Consider the following 24,205-nt stretch of genomic DNA (forward strand, 5'->3'; position numbering starts at 1 on the left):
ATACAAGCATGAAGGTCAAGGGAAAACCAAAGGTGTTCATTTTTAAAGACCTATTTTCTTTGTGCTCTTTTCCAGCTCTGCCCCACACACCCAGGACTCCAGGAAGGTATTGAGAAAGAAGGAGTTGCCTGAAGGGGTGGAGACACTCTCATCTTACTGCTGCCTGTGGTCCATAAAGACCTGAAAGACCAGAGGCCGGGAGTGGTTTCATTCAGCTTCCTCCTAATCTGGGGCTTTCTCCATCTTAATATAAAATATTAAGAAATATTTTATAATCTCATTCATCCTCAATTTGATTTATATTTTTGAGTACTAGCATAAGGAACCACGTAGGAAAGACATACAAAGGTGAGTGAGATAGAGTGCATTTTCTTAAGAGTTCACCCTAGTGTGGGGCAGGGAGCCATGGATCGATAGTCCCATTAATTAGGATTGGCTTTGGCTGTGAGTGGCAGGAAACTCAAACAATGCATTTAACAAGATAGAGGTGTCTTCCTCAGGTGAAAGATCAGGCAGTGGCAACTACTGGATCAAGAGACACCCAGGCTCCTTTTTATTCTTTCACCTTAAAATGCAGCCTCCTCCTGATGTTCCGAGAAGATTGCTCCTCTCCTACCATCAGGTCAACATACTAGTTAGTGGGGAGAAAATAAAGGGACAGAGTCCCACTCCAAGCTCACTCATCTCAGGGACACTTCCCAGAAGTTGCACATACTGTTTTCACTCACATCCCATAGAAAGGCGAGGATCATAGCTTTTTTTCTCTTTTTCCAGGTAGCCACATTCTCAGCTACAAATTATGTGTTCCGTACCTAGTAAGGAAAGGAAGAAAGCTCAGCAGATTTTGTTGGTGATGTGGAAACAGGTATACAGATAGTTATAGTGCAAGGCTAAAATAAAAGTGTGACAAGAGTTACACTTACTAGCTCTGTGACCTTAGGCAAGTTACTTCTTAAGCTGTCTGTACCTGTTTCTTAACTTACATAATGACGATAATAGTAACATCTACTTCGTAGGTTTACCTGAGGTTACCTAAATTATTATATATGTTTTGTATGTACACACATATACAGTTACCTAAAAATTTAACTCCCCTCTATATCAAGGCAGCTGAGATGAACTTTTGCGAAGCTCAAGTCGGAAGTAGTGGCAGATTTGGCTGGAAGGGCAGACGTTAGACAATTAGCCAAGGTTTTGATGAGCTTCACATTCTGGAATTAAGCTAGGACTTGTTCTTCTCAATGTTCATTGCTATTTTGGCAACGTGTATGTGTATAAATCTGAGTACATACACACACACATACATACATACATACAAGGGAAAAAATAACTCTTGCTGATAATACGCTAACATTAATATCTAGAAAGTCTAACCACAATGTGTGTCTTTTTTGTGTTTACTTTAGTATGTTACTCTATGGAGGGTGGAGGAGTAGGTGTAGGAGAGAATGAGACTGAACAAAACTTCATACATTTTTTTTCACATGGGTGACTACAAGCACATATTTCTTTCCTATCATTTAAAAAGGTCGAGGAAAACACCTTCTCATCATTTGTAATATTCTTCACTGCATATGGTAACTAAAATTCTCATGGTAACTGGAACCAAATCTAACCATAGTTTTCATATCCATATTTCACTTTTTCTCCCCTTAATGAACAAGACGTCAGAATTTCAGTATGTTGCATGGGGTCTGAGGTCAGATTTGGTGCCTGAGCCCTACCAGTCCCTCCTTTGTAATCCTGGTTGTAACCATAAGAAAAGCCCATGGGAGGGAAAGTACCACTCATCGCACAGCTGGGGACACTGAAGGACTTCTCAGCTAAGTTGTGAGGGAATAATTTATATTCCCATCATCCCCTACTTTTAGTAGAGAAAGTGAGGCTCAGAATAGCCCCAACTCCAGTTTCCCATCTTCCCTGGAAGAGAGGAGGTAGACCTGTACCCTAACAGGGCAAGAGTGACTGCACGTTTTCAGACTTGTTAATACAGCAACTCTCTTCACTTATAAAGATAGAGCCCAGTATCTTGGGTTCACTTCAATCCTTTTTCCTCCGGAGGGGTGAGTAGGAAGGAGGCAGGTAGGGAGAATTTCCTAAATACTATGTGTTGAGCCCAAAAGAGAACATTATAAGGTGCTAGCTAACATGTTAGGGAAGTATCTTGAACCATCCAGATCTACTCAGCTACTAGCTGAATACCAGAGTGACCTCATCTTAATACCATGTGGAGCCCAAATCACCCAGCCACGCCTTGACCCACCAAATCATGATTTATAAAAACACAGTGGTTGTTTGGAGTCACTGAGCTTTGGGGGGTAATTTGTTACACAGCGATAACTGGAACATACACTATGCACCACCCATCACCTGTACCTAAAATAATTTTGCCTTCCTCACTGTTGATGTATTTACTAATCATGTTTTTTCCACGTCAGGAACTCTCCACTGTTATCTAACTTCACATCTCCTAGCTCGTTTTGAGGTTTCATTTCTTTGATACAACACTGATCTGCTAGGATAGTTAATAACAGGTCATGCTATTAACTCTGCTTCTTCGAAGCTATTAATCGGAAGCATTCCTTCTTCACTTTTAAAACTAGAAACCTTTCTTCCTCATTTTAGCTTATGTAATAATGAAAAGACCTGCATCTTACATTTTAATTGGTCAGATGCTTGGGGAACAGCTATTTAGAATGCATTTTTTGTTTCAGTCCTTACTGAAAACTTCCAATAAAATGTCCTAGGTTCAGGTTGTTACTCTGAACGGTAGTTGTCTGTAATGGAGAAACTGAATGGAAAAAGTACCTATACATACCTCAGAAATGGTATTAACATTTTTTTTTTCATTTGTTTTCTTGTAACTTACTGTTTCTAAAAGTGGGAATCCCATAAATTTATCCCAGTTACTCAAGTTTTTATTAAACTTTTCTATATAGCTCTCAACCACCCCCCCCCCTTTTCTTTTTAAAACTGCCATGGATCCTTGACAGCCAAGTATGGCCTCTCATCAGACATCCTTGTTATGGGGACCCATGAGACAGTTTCTCAGGTCTTAATAATAAGGAATAAATGTTTCTCTAAAGCAGTTTTTATATCAATACTGCACGTAGGACTGATTTTTGTTAGACATTAGGAAGCTCAGGCCCCACCTTTACCAACTGTTACACTTGGTTTTACAGAACTGTTTACTGACTTCACCCTGGCTTCATCTGATTTCTACCATCCTCCTTTTCTGTTCCCTCATTTCCTCACTTAAGCCTGTGCAACAAGGTAGGGCGTTTTAGAAATCTTTCAAGGTCTTACAATGTGTTGATGTCCCTTTTATCAGCACACTCTACCATACTGGCACTTTGTATGTTTTATAATGCTTTTCAGCTGAGGAGTCAAGCTACTTTCTCAGTCATTAAGCCTTAGTTCAGGTGAACCAAATTCAGGGACACAAGCCAAAATCACCAAAACCTACTTCTCCATAGAACTGCTTTGCTTAAAAACAAAGGACAAATACATCCATTATTCAAATATACAGATATTTGTAGAAGGTTATTTGTAGATTTCCTTCTGATCTTTACTATAATTATACTTAGATATCTTTCTTTAGTTTTGAAGGTTTAAAATAAATTTAAGATCATATTTGAGATGAAACTATAACATATAAATGTTAATAGAGATAACTTTAAATGATTTTTAGTTGAATTGTTTATTCCACTGAATAAGTTTTGTCAATTGTTAAAAACTCTTCTTTTTGTTCCAAGTTATTTAAGTGGCTCCACAAAAATATATATAATGAAGTAATATTAAAAATGAATCCATGGGGACAGAACAAAAGAGAGCATGTTAAAATGTAACTAAAAGTAAACCCTCAGAACACCTCTATGGTGGCTTACGGACTGACTGAGCTGGACTTGGCACTTAGGCTCAATTCTCTTTCCTCACCACTGCCTCCTAACCTAGAGAGCTCGAATGCTTTTTTTGTGTGGCAAAGATCAGAGGTCACTAATCTTGTTTTCCTTGTAATATGCACTGGACATCACAAATATTTGTCATAGCTGCAGTTTTCAAATACCAAATATTCAATCCATCATGGCATTCATGAGTCAGAAACCATAACAAAAATCATACAGTAGATAAGAAGTTGATATACACCATGACCCTGAGAAAAGCTGGGTAAGTCCTCAACCCTCTGTGCACAGAGACATCATACTGAATGATTATAACAATTTTGAGTCTTCTTACAGCATAGTAGCATGCATGAGTTGAAGTAATGTTCTGAGAACAGCGACTCCTTCTGGAAGAATCTGTGAAGGGTAAACTAACTTACTTCTTGTTTTGATTATTCAGTGCTCTCATAGTGGGGTCCTTGTTTTACCCAGTGGGAGGCAAAACTTAATATTCTTGGAATAAAAATTTTTCTGTAAAAGAGAACAGATGCAGATACTTGCCTAACTCCACCTATGAATGCCACTGTCAGTTCTAATACTAGGTTGGTTATGATCCCAAGCAATAAACACAAAATACGAGATTTTATATTTACTGAAATCCCAAGGAAGCAGTTTGCTGGAAAAACAGAGGTTCCATAAATGATGACATTAAAGGGAAGAACCCATGAAGAAGCATTATAAGAAATGGCCAACACGCCTTGGGTACCACAAGTAGGTTAGTCAGGATGCATACTTCTGCCATTGGAGAAGGAGATAAATCCAACCACTTTAAAATTATTCCTGGCCAAATTAAAATTATACTGATTTAATCCTAGTTCACCTGAAACACAACACTCAATCTAGATAAAATTAATCTTTCCTCCCGTTTTAGTTGCTAGGGAAAGAAAACAGTTCTCCTGTGTCTTCTACCTTTAACCCAAACTTTCTCGGAAGTCTTTGTTACCTTTTTAAGACTTTTTTATAATTTCATTTAGCTTTTCAGTCATACTGCTCCAAAAATACTTTGGTTCCAACTATGACTTTTATACTTGAAACAACTGTAGCTTCACCAATTTTCTGGAGCTAAACTTGGAAATGGGCATTTCCTGTCTACACACACACACACACACACACACACACACACACACACACACACACACCCCTACATGTGAATCATGGTATTGTTTAGCTTTATTATAGAATTTTAAAGTTTTTTGTATATGTTAACAAACTTTATACTTTCTAAATGTTTTTTAATTCAATTTTCTTTAAATAACTAAGTGTCGAAAACTTTACAAAAATGTTAATCATCTTAAAATGGTTGATGTTTTCCTTTTTCTCCCTCAAAGGGTCTAAGGATGGGTGGGTCTTTTGTAGACACGCTTGTTTTTATCCCAAGGGGTATGTGATTGATTCTCCCTCAAGTCAACTTCTTTCAGACAGGGCCAGTCTATATTAATTTGTGTGATGGTGTTAGTTCTCAAAAACATCTTGAGTAAACAAAGAGATGTAAAATACGTGGCTTGCTCAGTGAATCTCAATTGCGAAATTTCTTCTTCTTTCGAAACTTCTTTCCTGCTGCATTTGCTGCTTTTTCAGCCATGATCTCTGAGTACTTCCTTCGGTTATATCTAAAAAGAAAACCAAACCTTTAAGTTCTAAAGTATGACATTAGAAGTTAATGTAATGGTGGTTGTATAAATTCTAACCCTCAAAACATTTTTTGCATTATCACTGTTTAATCACATTTGTACTAAGTTGCACCATGTGGAGCTGTACCTGGAGCTGGGAGACTGGGCAGTGAACAAGACAGCCACATTCCCTACCTTCATAGAGCCTGCAGTCCATTGAGGAAAAAATGGCAACTGTAAGGGAGGGCTTTTGAAAACTTTGAGCCACTGGACACCCATGCACTATATCCAGTTATCAGATGGTATCAAATGCTTTAAACATTTTTTGTAGGATGAAAATGTAAAAACAGACTAATGCAGAAGCAGATACGAGGCTCTATCTATCTTTAAGCCAGACATTAAAGAGATCTGCACTAAATCATTTTTGTTTTGTTCATGAAAATATTTGTTTTTGTTAATGTGTAATGGGATATTATTTTAAAAGGAATTAATAAATATTTTTGAAGTTTCTTAATATTAATTGCCATTATGGCAAATATTAATAAAATGTAGTACACAAAAGTTCAAAAGAAGGGCTTATCAGTACAGTTAATTAAGAAAAAGTAAAAATTCTCTAACCTGTAAAATTAGCCAGAAAGTTCTAGACCACTTTCACTGTTACATAAATCTGTTATTACTAAAGCTGAGGATTAGCTAATACTCTCTTTAAAACAGAAGCTATTTAACAGTTTTAAGAAAGGCAGAGGGAAGGGGCACCTGGGTGACTCAGTTGGATGTGTGACTCTTGGTTTTGGATCAGGTCATGATCTCATGGTTCATGAGTTGGGAGTTGGAGCCCCGTGTCCGGCTCTGTGCTGACAGAGTGAAGCCTGCTTGGGATTCTCGGTCTCCCTCTCTCTCTCTGCCCCTCCCCTGTGCACAGGCTCTCTCAAAAATAAACATTTAAAAAATAAAACAGAAGCTATTGAAGCCCATTACAATATTACAGCTCACTCAATCCCACAAGAAGTCAGCACCACAATTTACACACATTCTAACAAATGTAAGATTACATTAAAAATGAAACAAAATCAAATGTGTTCAAACTTCAGTGACATTAAAGTAATATAGACTGCTATACACATGGGATGCTACATATGAATCCAATGATGACCACAAATCTAAAACCGTAACAGATACACAAAAAATAAAGAGAAAGGAATCCAAGCATAATACTAAAGAAAGCCATCAAACCGTAAGGGAAGAGAGTAAGAGAAGAAAGATCAGAGAAAAACTATAAAAACAACCAGAAAACAATTAAAATGGAAATAATTACAACCTATCAGCAATTACTTTAAATGTAAATGGCCTCAATGTTCCAATCAAAAGACACAGGGTGAATGACTGAATAAAAAAGGAAGACTCCTCTATATACTTCCTACAAGAGACTCACTTCAGCCTGAAAGTGAAGGAATGGAAAGAGATATTCCGTGCAAATGAAGTGGGATGGGGGGTGGGGTGGGGGGGACAGGGTAGCAATACTTGTATCAGATGAAATAGACTAAAAATAAAGGCTGTTGCAAGAGACACAGAATGGCATTATATAATAAAGGGATCCAACAACAGGATATAGCTATTGTAATTTCTATGCATTCAATATAGAAGCCCCTAAATAGATAAAGCAAAAACTAACAGACATAAAGGGAAAACTGACAGTAATACAATAATTGTAGGGAACTTTAACACCCCATTTACACCAACAGATCATCCAGACAGAAAATCAAGGAGAAAACAATGGCTTTAAACAACATGCTGGATCAGATGGACCTAACAGAACGGTCCATCCCAGGAACAACAGAATACACATTCTTTTCTTTTTTCTTAATACATAATTTATTGATATGCTTTTCTTTATTTACTTTTTAATGTTCACTTATTTTTGAGGGAGAGAGACAGAGAGAGAGAGAGAGAGAGAGAGAGAGAGAGAGAGACAGAGCATGAGTGGGGGAGGGGCAGAAAGCGAGGGAGACACAGAATCAGAAGCAAGCTCCAGGCTCTGAGCTGTTAGCTCAGAGACCGATGCGGGGCTTGAACTCACAGACCATGAGATCATGACCTAGGCTGAAATCGGACACTCAACTGACTAAGCCACCTAGGCGCCCCATGAATACACATTCTTTTCAAGTGGAACAGTGAACATTCTCCAGGATAGGTCACGTGCTAGCTCATAAAACAAGTCTCAATAAATTTAAGACTGAAATCTTACCAAGCATCTTTTCTAAAGATAATGATGTGAAACAAAATGAATTATAAGAAAACAAACATGGAAGCTAAACAACATGCTACTAAACAACCAATGGGTCAATGAAGAAATCAAAGAGGAAAAAAATACATGAAGACAAATAAAAAATGAAAATGGTCAAAAATCTTTGGGACACAGCAAAAGCAGTTATGAGGCAACTTTATTGTGATAAAGGCCTACCTCAAGAAAAATACTTCAAAAAATGTAACCTTACACCTATAGGAACTAGGAAAGAACAAATGAAGACCAAAGTTAGTAGGATGGAAATAAAGATCAGAATGGAAATAAATGAAACAGAGACTAAAAAAACAAAAAAGCCAGACTCGTCAAGAAAAGAGAACTCAAAATCAGAAATGAAGGAGAATTAATAGATACCACAGAAATACAAAGAATTATAAGAGAATACTAAAATAAAAAAAGTATATGCCAACAAATTGTGGACAACCAAAAAAAAAAAAAAAAAAAGATAAACTGCTAGACACATAAAATCTTCCATAACTGAATCAGAAATAGGAAATTTGAACAGACCTATTACAAGTAACAAAACTGAAACAGTACTCCAGACTCTCAACAAAGTTCAAGATCAGATGGATTCACAGCTGAATACTATCAAACATTTAAAGAACAGTTAACATCTATTCTTCTCAAACTATTCCAAAAAATAGAAAAGGAAGGAAAAACTTCCAAATTCAATCTGTAAGGCATATTCCTGATACTGAAGCCAGACAAAGACACCACAAAAACAAAAAAAACCCCAAAACACTACAGGTCAATATGCCTCATGAACAGAGATGTAAAAATCCTCAACAAAATATTAGCAAACCAAATCCAACAATGTTAAAAAAAATCATTTACCACCATCAAATGGGATTTAATCCTCAGATTCAAGGGCAGTACAATATTTGCAAATCAATGTGGTGCATTAGTAGGAAAAAGGATAAAAACCACACGATCATCTCAGTAGGTGACCAAATACAACATCCATTTATGATTTAAAAACTCTCAACAAAGTGGGTTTAGAGGAAACCTACCTCAACAAAATAAAGGCCATATATGAAAAACTCACAACTAACATCATACTCAATGGAGAAAAACTTTAAGAGCTTTCCTTCTAAGATTAGGAACAAAACAAGGATGTCCAGTCTCACTAGTTTTATTCAATATAGTACCAGAAGTCCTAGCTGCAGCAATTACAGAAAAGAAATACAAGGTATCCAAATTGGTAAGGAAAAAGTAAAACTGTCACTACTTAGATGACCTGACATACATATAGAAACCCTAGACACTAACAAAACACTAACATAAAGTGTTTAACCCTAGACACTAACAAAACACTAACAAAGACACTAACAAAAAATAATCAGAATAAATAAATTCAGTAAAGCTGTAGAATACAAAATTAATATGGAAGTTGCATTTCTGAACACAAATAATGAAGTAGCAAAAAGAGAAGAAAACAATCCCATTTACAATTGTACCAGAAAGAAAATACCTAGGAATAAATGTAACCAAGGAGATTGAAACAACCTATATGCTGAAAGCTTTAAGACACTGATGAAAAAAACTGAAGACAACACAAATGGAAAGATGTATCACACTCATGTACTGGAAGAATTAGTATTTGTAAAATGTCCATAGCACCCAACATAATATACAGAATCAGTACAATCCCTGTTAAAATACCAACAGCATTTCTTGAAGAGCTAGAACAAATAAACCTAGAATTTGTATGGAACCACAAAAGACATTAAATAGCCAAGGCTATCTTTAGAAAGAAGAACAAAGCTGGAGGTATCATAATCCCAGATTTCAAGATACACTACAAAGCTATAGTAATCAAAACAGTAAGATACTGACACAAAATCAGACACAGAGATCAATGGAAGAGAATAGGGAACCCAGAAAATAAACACACACTTACACGGTCAGTTAATCTAGGACAAAGGAGGCAAGAATATACAATGGAGAAAAAGTCTTTTTAATAATTGGGAAACCTGGACAGCTACATGCAAAAGAATGAAACTAGTCCACTTTGTTATTCCATACACAAAAATAAACTCAAAATGGATTAAAGAACTAAATATGAGACCTAAAACCATAAAACTCCTAGAAGAAAACAGACAGTAATACCTTAGGACATAAGTCTTAGCAACATATTTATGGATAGGTCTTCTCAGGCAAGGGAAAACAAAAGCAAAAATAAACAAGTGGGACTACACCCAAATAAAAAACTTTTGCAAAGCAAAGGAAACCAACAAAACAAAAAGAGACAACCTACTGAATGGAAGATTTATGTGGAAATGGTATCTGATAAGGAGTTAGTATTCAAAATATGTAACTTCCACAATTCAGACCAAAAAAACCAATCTGATTAAAAAATGGGCAAAGGGACCATAACATTCTCCCAAAGAAGACATACAGAAGGGCAATACACATGAAAAGATGCTCAACATCACTAATTACCAGGCAAAATCAAATCAAAACCACAGTGAGACATCATATCACACCAGTCAGATTGGCTAGTATCAAAAATACAAGAAGCAACAAATATTGGCAAGGATTTGGAGAAAAGGGAACCTTCGTGCACTGTTGGTAGGAATAGAAATTGGTGCAACCCCTGTTGAGAACACCATGGAGGTACCTCAAAACATTTAAAATAGAAATACCATATGACTCAGTAATTCCACTAGCGGGTATTTACCCAAATAAAACCTCAAACTTGGAAAGATATATGTACCCCTATATTTATTGCAACATTATTTACAATAGCCAAGATATGGAAGCAACCCAAGTGTTCCAAGGACAGATGATGAATAAAGATGGTGTTAGACACAGAAACACAGACACATAATGGAATATTATTGAGCTACATAAAAGAATGAAATCTTGCCATTCATGACAACATGGATAGACCTAGAGGATACTATGCTGAATGAAATAAGTCAAAGAGAAAGACGAACACTGTAGGATTTCACTTACATGTGCAATCTAACAAACAAAAAACAGACTCTCAAATACTAGTCAGAATGGCTATTATCAAAAAGAAGTAACAAGTGTTGGTGAGGATATAGAGAAAAGGGAACCCTTGGGCTTGGTTGGTGGAATGTAATTTGGTGCAACCACTATGGAAAACAGTATGGGGGTTCCTCAGAGAGAGACAGATAATAAACTGATGGTTGCCAAAGGGAGGCTGGTGGGGGAATGGGTGAAGTAGGTAAAGAGGATAAAGAGGCACAGACTTCCAGTTGTAAAATAAGTCATGGAGATGAAAAGCACAGCAGAGAATATAGTCAAAATTACAAAAATGTTGTATGGTGAGATGATAACTACACTTATAGTGATGAGCATTTTGTAATGTACAGAATTGTCAAATCACTACGTTGTACACCTGAAACTAATAAAACACTGTATATCAACTATATCTCAACAAAACCAAAAACCACATACAATGCTGAAAATAACATTTCCTTCTGTATATCACACTTACTTCTTCTGTTCCAAGACATTCCTACTAATGGAACATATGACACATTAAAAATGTTAAGCTCCCTATCCTAAAGTATTCAGAGGCCAGAAACCTCTTAAGGAGAATGTTGTAGAAAGAATTAAAACATTCCATGGGCTAGTAGAGTGTTTCACATAGTGTGATACATAAATTTAGGTGACAGACAATATTCACTTAAAGCAATGTATTTATCTTCAGCTACATTACAAAAATTATAAGCCAACTAACCCATTTATAGTAGGCAATACAAAGTTTCCTTTTATTTTTTTCTTAAAAAATTTTAAGTTTATTTATTCTGAGAGAGAGAGAGAGCGCACATGCGCACACGAGCGAGCGCATGCCAGCAGGGGAGGGGCAGAAAGAAAATCCTAAGCAGGTGCCAGTGTCAGCGCAGAGCCTGATGTGGGGCTTTCATGAACTGTGAGATCATGACCTGAGCCAAAGTCAAGAGCTGGATGCTTAACGACTGTGCACCCAGGGGCCCCTAAAGTTTCCCTTTAAAATAAAAGCAGGCAACATACAGATGATGCAAACATGAAAATGGTACTCAGTGACTGAAGTATGGGAACAATGAACTGTAAGACTACCTCTAACCTGCAATTTTATGAGTTTCATTCTACGAAATTTCTAGTTTACTGCCATCTTCCTCATGCTATTACTTTTTAGTGAAAGCACTATCAACACTGCTGTGATTTCTGAGATTGCTAGCATTGAGATTACAAAATACAGGCCATTTTTAACCAGAACATATGGATCACACTTAGTAAGCAAAGAATCAGCTTGCACCACACCTCTGTAGGGATGGAGAGAAAACGACAGGCTTGAAATAGAATAGGAGAGACAGTCTGAATGTGGGATTAAAGGAAGTGCTAACGGATGGATGGTGATGCTGTTCAGTCATGAGATACAGAGCACTGGGAAAGGATTAGACTGTATTGCAAGGGTGGGGTCAGGAAAGACCAAGTTAGCCCTTAGAGGTGTTTGTGAGATATCCACTGGATGCTCCTGAGGTAGCAGATGGCTATGTGGGTATGGGGTCAAGAGAGATCCGGACTACACATAATACATTTGGAAGCCAGCAGTATATAAATTATAACTGATGCCCTATGGGGGATGAAACTCCCAAGGAAAGAGTAGTGACAAAAGAGCATTGCTTATTTCTAAAATTTTTACCATTACCCAGACTAATTAGGTTATGTAACACTTGGGTTAAATTTGTTTTCCATGCTGACAAAGTTTTTAAAACCCTTTGACAGACCTTTTCACTTTTGCTATTAAACCAATCTGGAAGTTCAACAAGGGTTTCTGTATGAGGTATGCTTTTAAATCTCCTAGAATACACACATAGCTGCTTTAAGGACATTTAAACATACTCCCAATTGCTCCCATCTTAAAAAAATCCTCCAACTCCACTTCCACTTCACAAACTTCAAAGAATTGTCTCCATGTCTCCAACTCTCTCCAATCCAGTCTTCTCCCCAACTCCTGGCAAGAATGCTGTGACCCCCACGTAAATCCAAAGGAAGTTTTTAGTTCTTATTTGATCTCTCCGCAGCATTTATTCCTGTTAACCATTCCCTCCAGTTTATATCTGCTTGTAACACTCTCTTGCCTGACTGCTATGACACTATGCCATCCTGGTTGTGTTAATGTCCGTCGGGCATTCTTTCCCAGACTCCTTCACAGGTTCAGTCTCCTCTAGCCAGTCAAATATTTACGAGCTTCCATGTAAAGCAGTAGTTCTAAAGTGGGAACTGCTTATGCCCCACAGGGGACATCTGAAAATGTCAGTAGTCATTTCTGTCACATATTGGGAATGGAGTGCTACTGACTTATAGTGGGCAGACACCAGGGATGCTGTTACACATTCTACAATGCACAGGACAGTTCCCCCTAATAAACAGTTATCTCATCCAAAATGTAAATAGTGCTGCCATGCTAAAGCATTTAAAAATTACCTGAAATTTAAAAGTTTATGTATGTTCGAAAGGAAAGCATATATAATTCAAAATGAAACATAAATTCCTTTACCTTCTGAACTCAGAATCAGCCAGCAGTTCTTCCACAATAGTTCTCTTCCTTTGTTTTTTGGGAATTCGGGAATGGTAGAAGTCAGCTGGATTGTCAACAATGGTTCCAATCTATGAGCAAATGATTGAAACAAGTCATGTAATACTTGAATGCTAAGTTGCCTTCATATTTCAGGGTAGCTCTAACAAACTGTATTTATAGAAAGGAAAGGAAAACCCAACTTAAATTGAACTGATATTAAAGTTAGTTTTGCCATTTTTTTAAAGCAAAAAGAAGTCACTTATTCAATTGGCATTGGGTCCTACTAATGACATTTCAATAGAATTTATAGTAAAGTCAAAAATCCTTTTATGTAATTTAGTGCTAGGCAGTACAGCAAACTCTTGATGAACAGTGTAACTAGAAAAGTGGGACAGAGAATTTAAATTCTTTTACGTTTTAGTTTCTCAATATAACTGACACATAAATTCTACTACACACTTATTTGATCCCATACGTTACCATAAATGCTACTTTCTTAGTAACCACTCTGTTCATACATTCAACCAAGTAAAACTTACAGTGTCTACTATGTGCCAAATACTGTGCTAAGTGTTTGGGAAACAAAGACAGCATCTGGCTCCTGCCAGCAAAGAGCCCATAGTCTTAAGGAAAATCCATAGAAGATTATCCATAGAAAATCCATAAAAGATTAAAGCATAACATATTATGCTGAACAAAACACTGCAGATGCCATGAAAAGATAAGTGACCACTTCCACCTAATGGAAGCTAGCGTTTCACAAGGATGACATTTTAGCTTAGATTCATATGGGCAAAATTTCACCAAGCAAACACAGCAGAGCTAAGTACATCATGCAAAGTCAGAATGCCAAGACCAGTCTGTGTATATTCTGAAAAGACAGTGGCTGAGTGTGTTGGAGCTTAAGAGGGCTACGTGACAAAAGAAGGGCTAGTTAGCCAGTTGGAGTGCAGACTATATAGACTCTACCCTCTATGTCATAAAGAAACATCGAAGGTATCATTGCATGATACCTGTGATATCACTGAGCAGAGGTGTATCATGAGCAGACTGCCTTTTTTTTTTTTTTTTTTTGTAAAGAATAGATAACTGGCTACAATGTAAAGGATAGACTATCAGGGAGAGCAGACCTGGAGGAGGACTACTATAGTAATTCAGATGACTGACAAGTAAGGTAATCAACAAGAACAGAATAAAGTTGACAGCTACCAGAGGGTGAATCAACTGGATTTTCATCTGCAAACACTCTGAATACCAACTTTTAACTTATTTTCAGCATTTGCCTGGAGATGACCCTCTACCTGGAGAAGTGGAGTTTGGTGCAAATGATTCCCTATGTCCTCCTCCATCCTGTAAGGATTCTTGCTGTTAGTGCTGTTAGGCTAATATTATTTATACACGATACACCCAACTTAGAGGTTCCGTAACTTTTAGAGGTATGACCTGGCAACTTAGTTACCATTTGCAACACCTTCTCTCTATAGAGAACGCCATTACAAGTTGGTGGCCAACTGGGTTCCGGCCATTATGACACAGCCTAAGCAGATGTGCGACATAAATATTCATCTGTGTTAAGAGTAAACAGAAAGAACACTATAGTGCTCTCCAAACTAAAATCCACAGAACATCACCACCGCCATTGTTGTTTCATACCTGGAAGTACTTGGGGAAGCCATCCCTATCATTTTTCTTGTAAAACCTTTTTGGGTCCATGCTAGCTCTCATCTTCAGTGCTTTGAGATCATTTTTAAGTTCATCTGTCAATTCTGGAGCTTTCATACCAAACCAGCCATCACCCGCTGATTTTTGTCGTTCTTTCTGAAATTCAGATTTCAGGAACAATTAAACCGAAAATTCTGACCTTAATAAGCAGTGTATAAACTATACCTCATTCCCTCCAAAATTATATATAGAGAATTTCATCAATTAAAAACTAAAGAGGTTACTTTACAGAATATATTAGTCCTCAGATTCACCTTTCATAAAAGAAATTGGATCACAAGTGTTTACTTTGGTAAATTAGGCACAGTATTATCGGTTTCATAAATGAGGGTTCCTTAAAATTTATTTTGTGTCTTAGTAAGAATTGCTGATTTGCCGGAGAATAACCCACACCTTTAATCTTTATTCTGTAATCTGGCCTACACAAGAGATAACGTATAAAAACATTTTCACTTCTGGAGCTTGTATGTTAACATTAACATTTTTATTCAGTCACCCAGGTGACTCAAAGTCACTTAGTCTGACCAGTCCAGAAATTTATGTTATTTCTAAAATTTAAAAAAAAAAAAAAAGGATTCTATTCTTTGAGAAACTCCCAGCAAGTTATTTACCTAATTTTATTTTTCATTCATACAACATTATGGAGTGTCTACCACATGCCCGTAATGCTCCACCTTAGTGCTGAGACATTACCAGGGGAACACCCTCAAATTTCCTTCAAGCTCCCTTGATAATTTTACCCTTACTAGTTGAAATGGCAGATGGAAACAATCCCCTATTTTTACAAAAGAAACTAGTTTGTTAGGGGTGCCTGGGTGGCTTAGTCGGTTGAGCATCTGATTTCATCTCAGGTCATGATTTCACGGCTTGTGAGTTTGAGCCCTGTGTCGGGCTCTGCGCTGACAGCTCGGATACCTGCTTCAGATTCTGTCTCCATCTCTCTCTGCACCTCCCCTCTGTTCATGCACTCTCTCTCTCTCTTCCTCTAATATAAACTTTAAAAGAAATAAAAAGTAAATAGTTTCCTACCCTCTCAGTGGGCAGACTACAAAGACCTGGGTTTTTTTTTACATTAAGTTCCCTATGACAGCTTACAACAGAGCTCTTAACTCTTTGTGAACAGTACCTATAAACCAAGAGGTGTGGACAGTAACCTTATATGCTGGCTGTCTAAGGAAGGGGAAAAATTTTCACCAAGTGAAAATCTATATAAAACGTGTTTATGAAACTGTATTTTATGGGACCTTAAATTTTTGTGACAACTTTCTTTGCAAATACATTTTTTTTTTAAGATTTTATTTTTCTTACATAATCTCTACACCCATCATGGGGCTAAACTCACAACCCTGAGATAAAGAGTCACGTGCTTTACTGACTGAGCCAGCCAGGTGCCCCCAAAATACATATCTTTAAGTTACACAACCATGGTGTATAAGCTGAATATATATAGTCAAACACACCTAAACATTCTAAATAATGAGAGCCACTATACTTACTCTGCGTTTTTTCTGAAGTTGATACTTTGATTCACTATATGGTGGGACACAGTAGTTTTTTTCAAAATCAGGAGTAATGATGGTTTTCTGCAAAAGCTGCAAAAATATTAAATTGGTTTTAAATATCAGAATATCATATAATCTTTTCCAACATCTTTTACTTTCTAAGCAAAACATCTCCCACACTGAAGACTACTCCAAATATATTAGCCCTCTTTATATACAACCATACTACTGCAAAGTTGTTTCAGTCCTTAAGTTTGTAAATTCTATTACAATAAAAATGCTTTAGAAGGCAAACTGAAGGATTATTTTAGGAAATTTCATCTTAAATTTCTTTTTCTAAACTAAATCAACACACATCAGATTTACATTAATTTGTCTAACTTGTTTTCATGGATTTGCAACCAGCCACTTGCACCAAACTGGAAAATAAAGTCAACAGGAAAAATGCCATAACAGCTCTTGAAATCTCTGAAAAAAACAAGCAAAAAAACCCTAGCCTTTAGTAAGTTCTTTTGATGTTGGTAAAACAGCTTCCTCTGATCTGAGGAGTTGATATTAAGTACAGTGATATAAATCTGATTAAACAACACACGCTTTTTTATATCAACGAAACCATCCTGTCTCGATAAATCTGCTTTGTACAATTCAACAACATATCTCAGACACTCCTCTAACATCAATTCACACACAGATCAACTTCATACTTTTTAATAGCTGTTACACACTATAATTTTTCTTCCAATATTTAAGTGTCCATCAAACCTTTTCCCACTTAAACACTATAAACATCATCTCTACACACATATGATTATTTCTGTAAGATTCTAAGTTTTGACAGGTACTGCTAAATTGCCTTGTATTCAAGTAAGGTTAAATCCTATCAACGGTTAATCAGTGCCTTTCTCTTTACATTGCTACCAACACTAGGTATTTTTGTGTGTCGTTAGTGGTGCCTTATGGCTGTTTCCATTTGCTGTTGATCATCTTTTTGTGTATTTATTAGTTATATACAAGTCTTCTGTGGGAGATGCCTATACTTTTGGGGGTTCTTTTTCAGAGGTTCTTCTGCATTTTTTTGTTTGCATACGATAAACAAATATTGTCATAATACTATTTATGTTACTAAAAAGTGCTTCAGGGTAATTAGTCCTCTCCCATAGTGTAAGAACTAAAGAAGACTGCTCCTGAGCCCTCAAAATAGTTCACAGAAATATTAATTTGGTCAATAATATTTGAAATTAATCAATTCAGAAATCCTCAATTCAGGTTCAGGCATAGGAGTTTCTGGATAGTAGAGTAGCAGTCTAGACTTTCCTTTCACTCAGAAATGAGAGCATGACATTTATTTAGCAGATTGTTAGGAACTTGTTGTGTATCAAGTACTATAGTGTGAATGAGTGAGTGAGTGAGTGAGAGTGTGTGTGTGTGTGTGTAGAGAGAGGTTGGGGGGTGGATGCCACTGACCAGTAGTGGGTAGAGGCCAGGGATGCCGCTACATATACTAAAGTGAACCAGACACCTTCCTACCACAAAGAGTTACTAGCACAAAAGACCAGTATTGCTGAGGTTGAGGAATCTTGTTTTAGAAATATAAAGCTAAAAGACAGGAAAGTAACAATTATATGATCAATAATGAGTCAACTCTATATTGGGTGTTGCAGAAGCACAGAGGTGGTGGAAAAGACTAGAGTTGGAGAATGTCTCCCAAAGGCAGTGGTCTATGAACTCTGCACTGGCTTTGGAAAGAGCAGGACATGTTCAGGGAACACAGCATGTGAACACAGATGAAGGAACAGAGGCACCTTGTTTTGAAGAACCACTGAAGGACTTAAACAGGAGAATTTCATGGTTAGATTTGTGTTTGTGTGTTTTTTTAAGTAAACTCTACACCCAATATGGGGCTTGTACTCACAACATGGAGATCAAGAGTGGTATATCACATATACAACTTCCGAGCCAGATTTGTATTTTTAAAAAGAGAAATCTAGCACAAGTATGGAGGGTGGCTCGAAGAAAAGAATAAAGAGACCAGTGCAGTAGCCTAGATGAAAAAACAAAGCCCTGCACTAGCCAATGACAGTGGGGTGAAAAGGAGGGAACAGAGGACAAGGATGTAAGAAGCGGCATCCCTTAGGCTCAGTGATTGACTGCAAAAGGAAAAGAGATTTTGGCATCATTAACCAGCACAGAGAATACTGAAGAAGGAGCTGGTTCCAGCCAGAAAGAGAGGGAGGGCTATTAGTGAGGTCGAATGCCTGAGCAAATCTGAATAAACAGTCAACAGGCACAACAGGATTTAGACACAACAGGCACAACAGACCTGAAGGGACAGCAAGGCTAGAAAATACAGATTTGGGGAAGCCATGCACGGTTGTGATGAAAGATGAGGGTTTGGGTGAGGTTGCCTACCCTGGGATTTCCTTCTGCAATTATATGTATAATTTTAGGTCTACATGCAGGTATGTATTTTTCCTGGTGGGGGGAGTGGGCACCCAGTTTTCAGATTCTCAACAGCATCCAGGACAGTTAAGAACTAAAAATATAGCAGGAAAAGAGAAGAAAACACAACCCCTGGGATCACTGGTAGGTGCAAGAAGAGGAATGCTGATCCTGTATTATTTTTCAAATGTCATCTTTTATAGCTAGGACTTTGAGGGGGGAAAAAAGGAGCACAGTAGGCTAATGTGGTTTTCCTGCAGGAAAATTAGTCTCTTATCAAGGACTAATAATTTCTAGAAGTGACTGCATAGTTCTGTGAAAACCAACAGGACACTCCGTGTAACTTACCATGTCTTTCTTTTTCTCCTTGATCTGTGTTAGGGTTCTCTTATTTGACTGTAGTTTGTCTGCATTGAAATTAATATACAAACCACCCAACTGCTTGATACTCATACCAGGGTCTATGCTGCTGCTTGTCAACTTCAGACTGAAAGAGAAACAATCACTTAAAGATCAAGTAATCAAATAAAAATGGAAACAACTGAGATTGTATTTTTATTTTTATTGTTTTTTTAAGTTTTTTTGAGAGAGTGTGTGAGTGAGTGGGGGAGGGGGTCGCAGAGAGAGAGAGAGAGAGAGAGAGAGAGAGAGAGAGAGAATCCCAAGCAGGCTCTGTGCTGTCAGTATAGAACCCAACGCGAGGCTCGAACTCACAAACCGTGAGGATCATGACCTGAGCTGAAGTCAGATGCTAAACCGACTGAGCCACTAGGTGCCCCGAAACTATATTTTTAAAATCACCTTTTTCTTTCTCTCCTTTACTGCCAATGACCTCTCCCCCTACAAAAAAAAGAAAAATCTTACTTTTACAATGGATTCTGAAAAACTGAATACATGTTTTAAATCTAATACAACCATTTAGAAGAACATTCTAGGATGAATAATGAAAAAAGTTTTTTTGATTTCCTAGATTTTCTTAAAGATTAAGACCACATAATATGCCAATGTACTTCATAAAGGAATTTTATAAAGAAAAGAATTACAGAAAAGAAGAGATACATCTGGCAGTTTAGCTCAACTTCATACACAGGCAGTGAGTTAACAAATATACACCTGCCATTGCTAATAACAATGAATGAGAAAGGTTTTGAACTTCCAAGTTACCCAAACTTAAAACGTTTTCCTGGGTAACTAAGGGCATTTGGTAATGCTTCTAAATCAGTGAGTTTTAAACAGTAATGAGTATCTGTATTTCCCACTGAAGGTTTTTAAAAATATAGAAGTCATATTCCAGGATCTACCAAATCGGAATCTTCTACAGTTGGGTCTGGGCTCCTGCTATATTTATGTAATAAGAATTTCTACTTTTACATTACTGAAAGGTCCTGTTTATAAGCAAATACATTTGGACTTATAGTTACTTTCTTACCTAATTATTCATATAAACATCAGTTGAAAGCTTTGATCAATCTCTACTGGAAAGTGAAATCACTACTGTAGTGGTTTGGCAGTGACTCTCAACCCTAAAGGTACATCAGAATTATCCTGGAGGAGAGTGACTTTAAAAAATAATAAATATGCCTGCGGCTAGCCTCAGAGGTTTATTTCATTGGTTTAGAGTGAAGACTGGGCATCCATTAATGTATAGGCCCTTACCAAGGATGTCTGTATTTCCAGTGGATACATTGCCACCAGGGACCTGTGCCTAGAAAAACAAATTTAAAAGAGAAAACAAAAGAAACTAAAGAAATAGCCCCAAACATTGGTACTTTTCAATGGGTGACAGATTATAGGTGATTATTTTTCCTCCAGCTTTTCTCTATTTTTCAACTTGTCTATGATCCGCATGGAGGAAAAGAAAAAAAGTTCCTTTCCTTTCATGTTCTTCTTAACTATCATGTAGGAAAATCTTTAATAGATTTCTAATAGGTCACTGGTGGGAGAAATATGACTAACAAAGGCACACACAGAGACCAGGGAAATGGGGGATAAAAGAGCTCTTTCATAAAGAACCTGAGGCAGGGGCTCCTGGGTGGCTCAGTCCAGTAAGTGGCTGACTTGTGCTCAGGTCATAATCTCACAGTCTGTGAGTTTGAGCCCCACATCTGGCTCCCTGCTGTTAGGGCAGAGCCTGCTTCAGATCCTTCCCCCTCCCCCCACCCCCTTCCCCACTCATGCTCTCTCTCAAAAATAAACATTAAAAGAAAGAAAAAGAACATGAGACAGTAATTTTCTCAATTCCCTTGATTTCTTTTATATTTTTATGGTAAATTAGCCACTTGAAGTATGTATCAAAAACCTACTTTTAAAAATAAAGGTAAAACTTACAGTTTAGACTTTGTGCTATTTAGTAAGTCGTCTTCATCACTAAAGTCATCATCTTTATTTCTGTCAAGGTCTGATGGTTCTTCACTTTTTTCATCTTCTTCCCCCTCTTCTTCCTCAGTGGCAACCTCACTTGCCTTGTCTCCCTCATCCAGGTAAAAATGTTTATCAGTACTCAGTCCAGGAGTTGTGTCGATTACAAACAATGGGTTGTCACAAGACATATTTTCTGAGTCTCCATTTAATGACTCCTTTTGACCATTATTTTCAACAAAACACACAGTGTCCTCTTCGTTCTCACTGTTTTCAGACTGCTGGCTCTCATCACTGCTGAGCACTAATAAAACAGAATCACCTTTATCCAGAGATGTGTTGAGCTCAGACTTGAACAGTTTGGTTTCGCTCTCAAAATCTATACCCCTTTTGTCATTCATGTCTTCACAGATACCTTTGACCGTGTACTCTTCTTCATCACTACCACCACCAAATTCTGTCAGGTCACTTGTTTTTTTGGTGTTCTTTCTCTCTTCATTCCATCTGTCCACTTCTACCACTGCAAATGTCTGAGCTAACGATTTCATTATAGCCTGACAGTTCACACGTGAGGACTCTGATGTAGTTTTGTTATTTTGGGGGGTTGACTGCCTCTGAGAAACTAACTGCTGAATGTCAGTGTCCTGAGGTTCAGAAAGGCTCTCCAACTGAGAATTTTTCTCATTTCTTTCTTTCTCCTCCTCTACCATTCCTTTGGATTCTTCATCTAAATTCTTACAATTCTGTTTTGTTACTTCTTTGAGAGGTACAACACTGGCCTGTTTTTCCTCTCTTAGATTAGAATGTTGACGTTTTTGCACTGCTTTTTTTCCCCCTGAATTTCTGTGGAAGGAATCATCAAAGTCATTATAAGTTTCATTACTATAGAAATTTGGCTTATTTATCTGAGAAAGAGATCTTGCAAGTAAACAAGCTGTTTGTCTGGTATCTGAATCCTCTGAATTCGTTGGCAAATTTATGATCTGCTTTTCAGTTTCTGGTACAACGTTAGTATATTTCTCCTCAGTTTGTGACTGTAATTTCTTCTGCATACTTCTTGTTGTCCTCATAGTTGTAACTTCAGAAAATGAAGAAATGTCTGAGTATGATGATTCAGCATCAGAAATAATTTCTGCATATAATTCTTGGTTTGGCTCACTTAGGGATTTAGCCTTACTTCTTCTAGTTCTTGTAGTTATTAATGTGGGCGGCACAATTCTAGAAATACCTGAGACATGTGATTCAGCTTCAGAGTCATCGTCTTCTTCAGCATGAGACTGATTTATTGGAGTTATTTTCAGCCTTTTCCTAACACTAGACACCGGGGTGCATGCAACCAAGATCTGCCGTCTCCTAGTTACTCTTAAGATGGGATCCTGGAGCTCAGACACAGAAGAACAATCTGACTCTACCTCAGAGGTCTCTCCATCAGCATACGGCTTGTTTATCTCTGGTAATGAGACTGTAGTTCCACTCTTCCTCTTTCTGCTTTTAGGAGTTCTAGGGACTGGACTTTGTTTCCTAGTGGTTTGTGATTCAGCAGTAGTTGGGTCAACAGGTGGAGATTCTTTCCTGCTTTTTGGATGTGCCTGAATTCTTTTAGCAGAATTCTGGAAGTCAGAACAAATACACTGTCATTTAGGTAGGGCTGGAATTAGGGCAAAGCGAGTGAAATACTCCTCTCAGGAGCAAATTTTAAGAGGGCACTAAAAAACTCCAGTGAGATTAATACAAAGACAACCACCACCACCCACGATTAAAGAAAAAAAAAAATCAACTTAAATACTGGATCTGCCCCTGCATTTGCAGGACCCTTCCTCATAACAACGAGTACCCATGATTTTAGAAAGTAAAAATAAAAAAAAACACATTGGATCTGACTTTACATTTGGAGAACCCTGCCTCAGTCTCCTCCCCAAGACCTAGATCTAACTTTAGGGAACAAAACAAGTAATTGAAAATTTTCTGCACTGAGTTATCAAATGCCAAATATGCTTGGTGGACCTGCATTCCGACACACACAGGAGAAGAGAGAAGAAGGGAAATACTAACTCTGAGCACAGATGTGTTTAGGAACACACGCACACACCAGTGGAATCAGTCGCGTCCCTTACCTTCACGTACCTAAAGGAATTAACGCTCCATTCCCTTGGCCACACAATCAGACCAGCGGACCACTAGCGCCACTAACAGCCACCAGGCGGCGTCACTGAAGCTCTCCCCCACGCCGAAAGAAAGTGCTGAGGCCATTACCAGCTCCCCCACGTGAAAACGGTCACCTTCTTTTCACCCTCATCAGACTCGTATTTGGTTGCCGAAATTAATCCTCCTTCGTACGGTGCTAACAGGTTAAAAGGCCGCAGCCGTGCACCTGCATTACGGAGGTGTACTGCCCGAAGCAAGTTACCTGACCTCTCTGTTCCCTGCTGAGGACTGCCTTAAAAGATCACAGCGAGGACCGAAGAGGTAGCTACGGGCTTGGCAACGGGCCTGAAACAGGGCAGCGTGCGACCGGCTCGGGCCCTTCCCGCAGCTCGTCCTCACGCTGCTCCGCCGGGCCTGCGCGCCGCCCTACCACCCAAGCGCAGTTCTGCGAAGCGGCGGGCAGAAATGACGGCACGCTGCGACCCCTACCTTCTGCTGGGAGTTTTCAGCCAACGTGGCTTGGATCGTGGCCTGAGGCCGTCCGGACCTGGTTACCACCATCTTCCCTGCTCGCGGCCACCTCGGTTCCGGCGCCCCGGAAGTGCGTCAAAGAAGCGACTTGCTAGCCTTTCCCGCGAGGATTCCGGCAC

The 24,205-nt window shown here is 38.1% G+C and overlaps 1 protein-coding gene and 1 long non-coding RNA gene across 3 annotated transcripts; one reads left to right on the plus strand and one right to left on the minus strand.

The window, feature by feature from the left end:
* On the plus strand, positions 1 to 5,784 carry LOC121027496 (uncharacterized). Its single transcript, XR_005788761.1, has 3 exons — positions 1 to 106; positions 775 to 865; positions 5,679 to 5,784. It is a non-coding gene; the product is annotated as an uncharacterized LOC121027496 (long non-coding RNA).
* On the minus strand, positions 3,682 to 24,205 carry DNTTIP2 (deoxynucleotidyltransferase terminal interacting protein 2). 2 transcript variants are annotated; one of them, XM_040471019.1, is made up of 7 exons: positions 24,045 to 24,174; positions 21,381 to 23,020; positions 19,401 to 19,539; positions 16,608 to 16,703; positions 15,043 to 15,207; positions 13,369 to 13,478; positions 3,682 to 5,551 (listed from the first exon to the last, which is right to left on the minus strand). In XM_040471019.1, exons 1-7 carry the CDS (start codon positions 24,114 to 24,116, stop codon positions 5,458 to 5,460), a joined length of 2,316 nt encoding a protein of 771 aa, XP_040326953.1. In that variant the 5' UTR covers positions 24,117 to 24,174; the 3' UTR covers positions 3,682 to 5,457. The 2 variants fall into 2 exon arrangements, 1 of the variants encoding a protein (XP_040326953.1); XR_005788760.1 differs by lacking the exons at positions 3,682 to 5,551; positions 13,369 to 13,478; positions 15,043 to 15,207 and adding exons at positions 19,854 to 19,892; positions 20,709 to 20,757 and having other exon boundaries at positions 16,621 to 16,703; positions 24,045 to 24,205.

This window comes from Herpailurus yagouaroundi, unplaced genomic scaffold (assembly GCF_014898765.1).
Source record: "Herpailurus yagouaroundi ecotype Mexico unplaced genomic scaffold, PumYag 77, whole genome shotgun sequence".
Classification (NCBI taxonomy): Eukaryota; Metazoa; Chordata; class Mammalia; order Carnivora; family Felidae; genus Herpailurus; species Herpailurus yagouaroundi.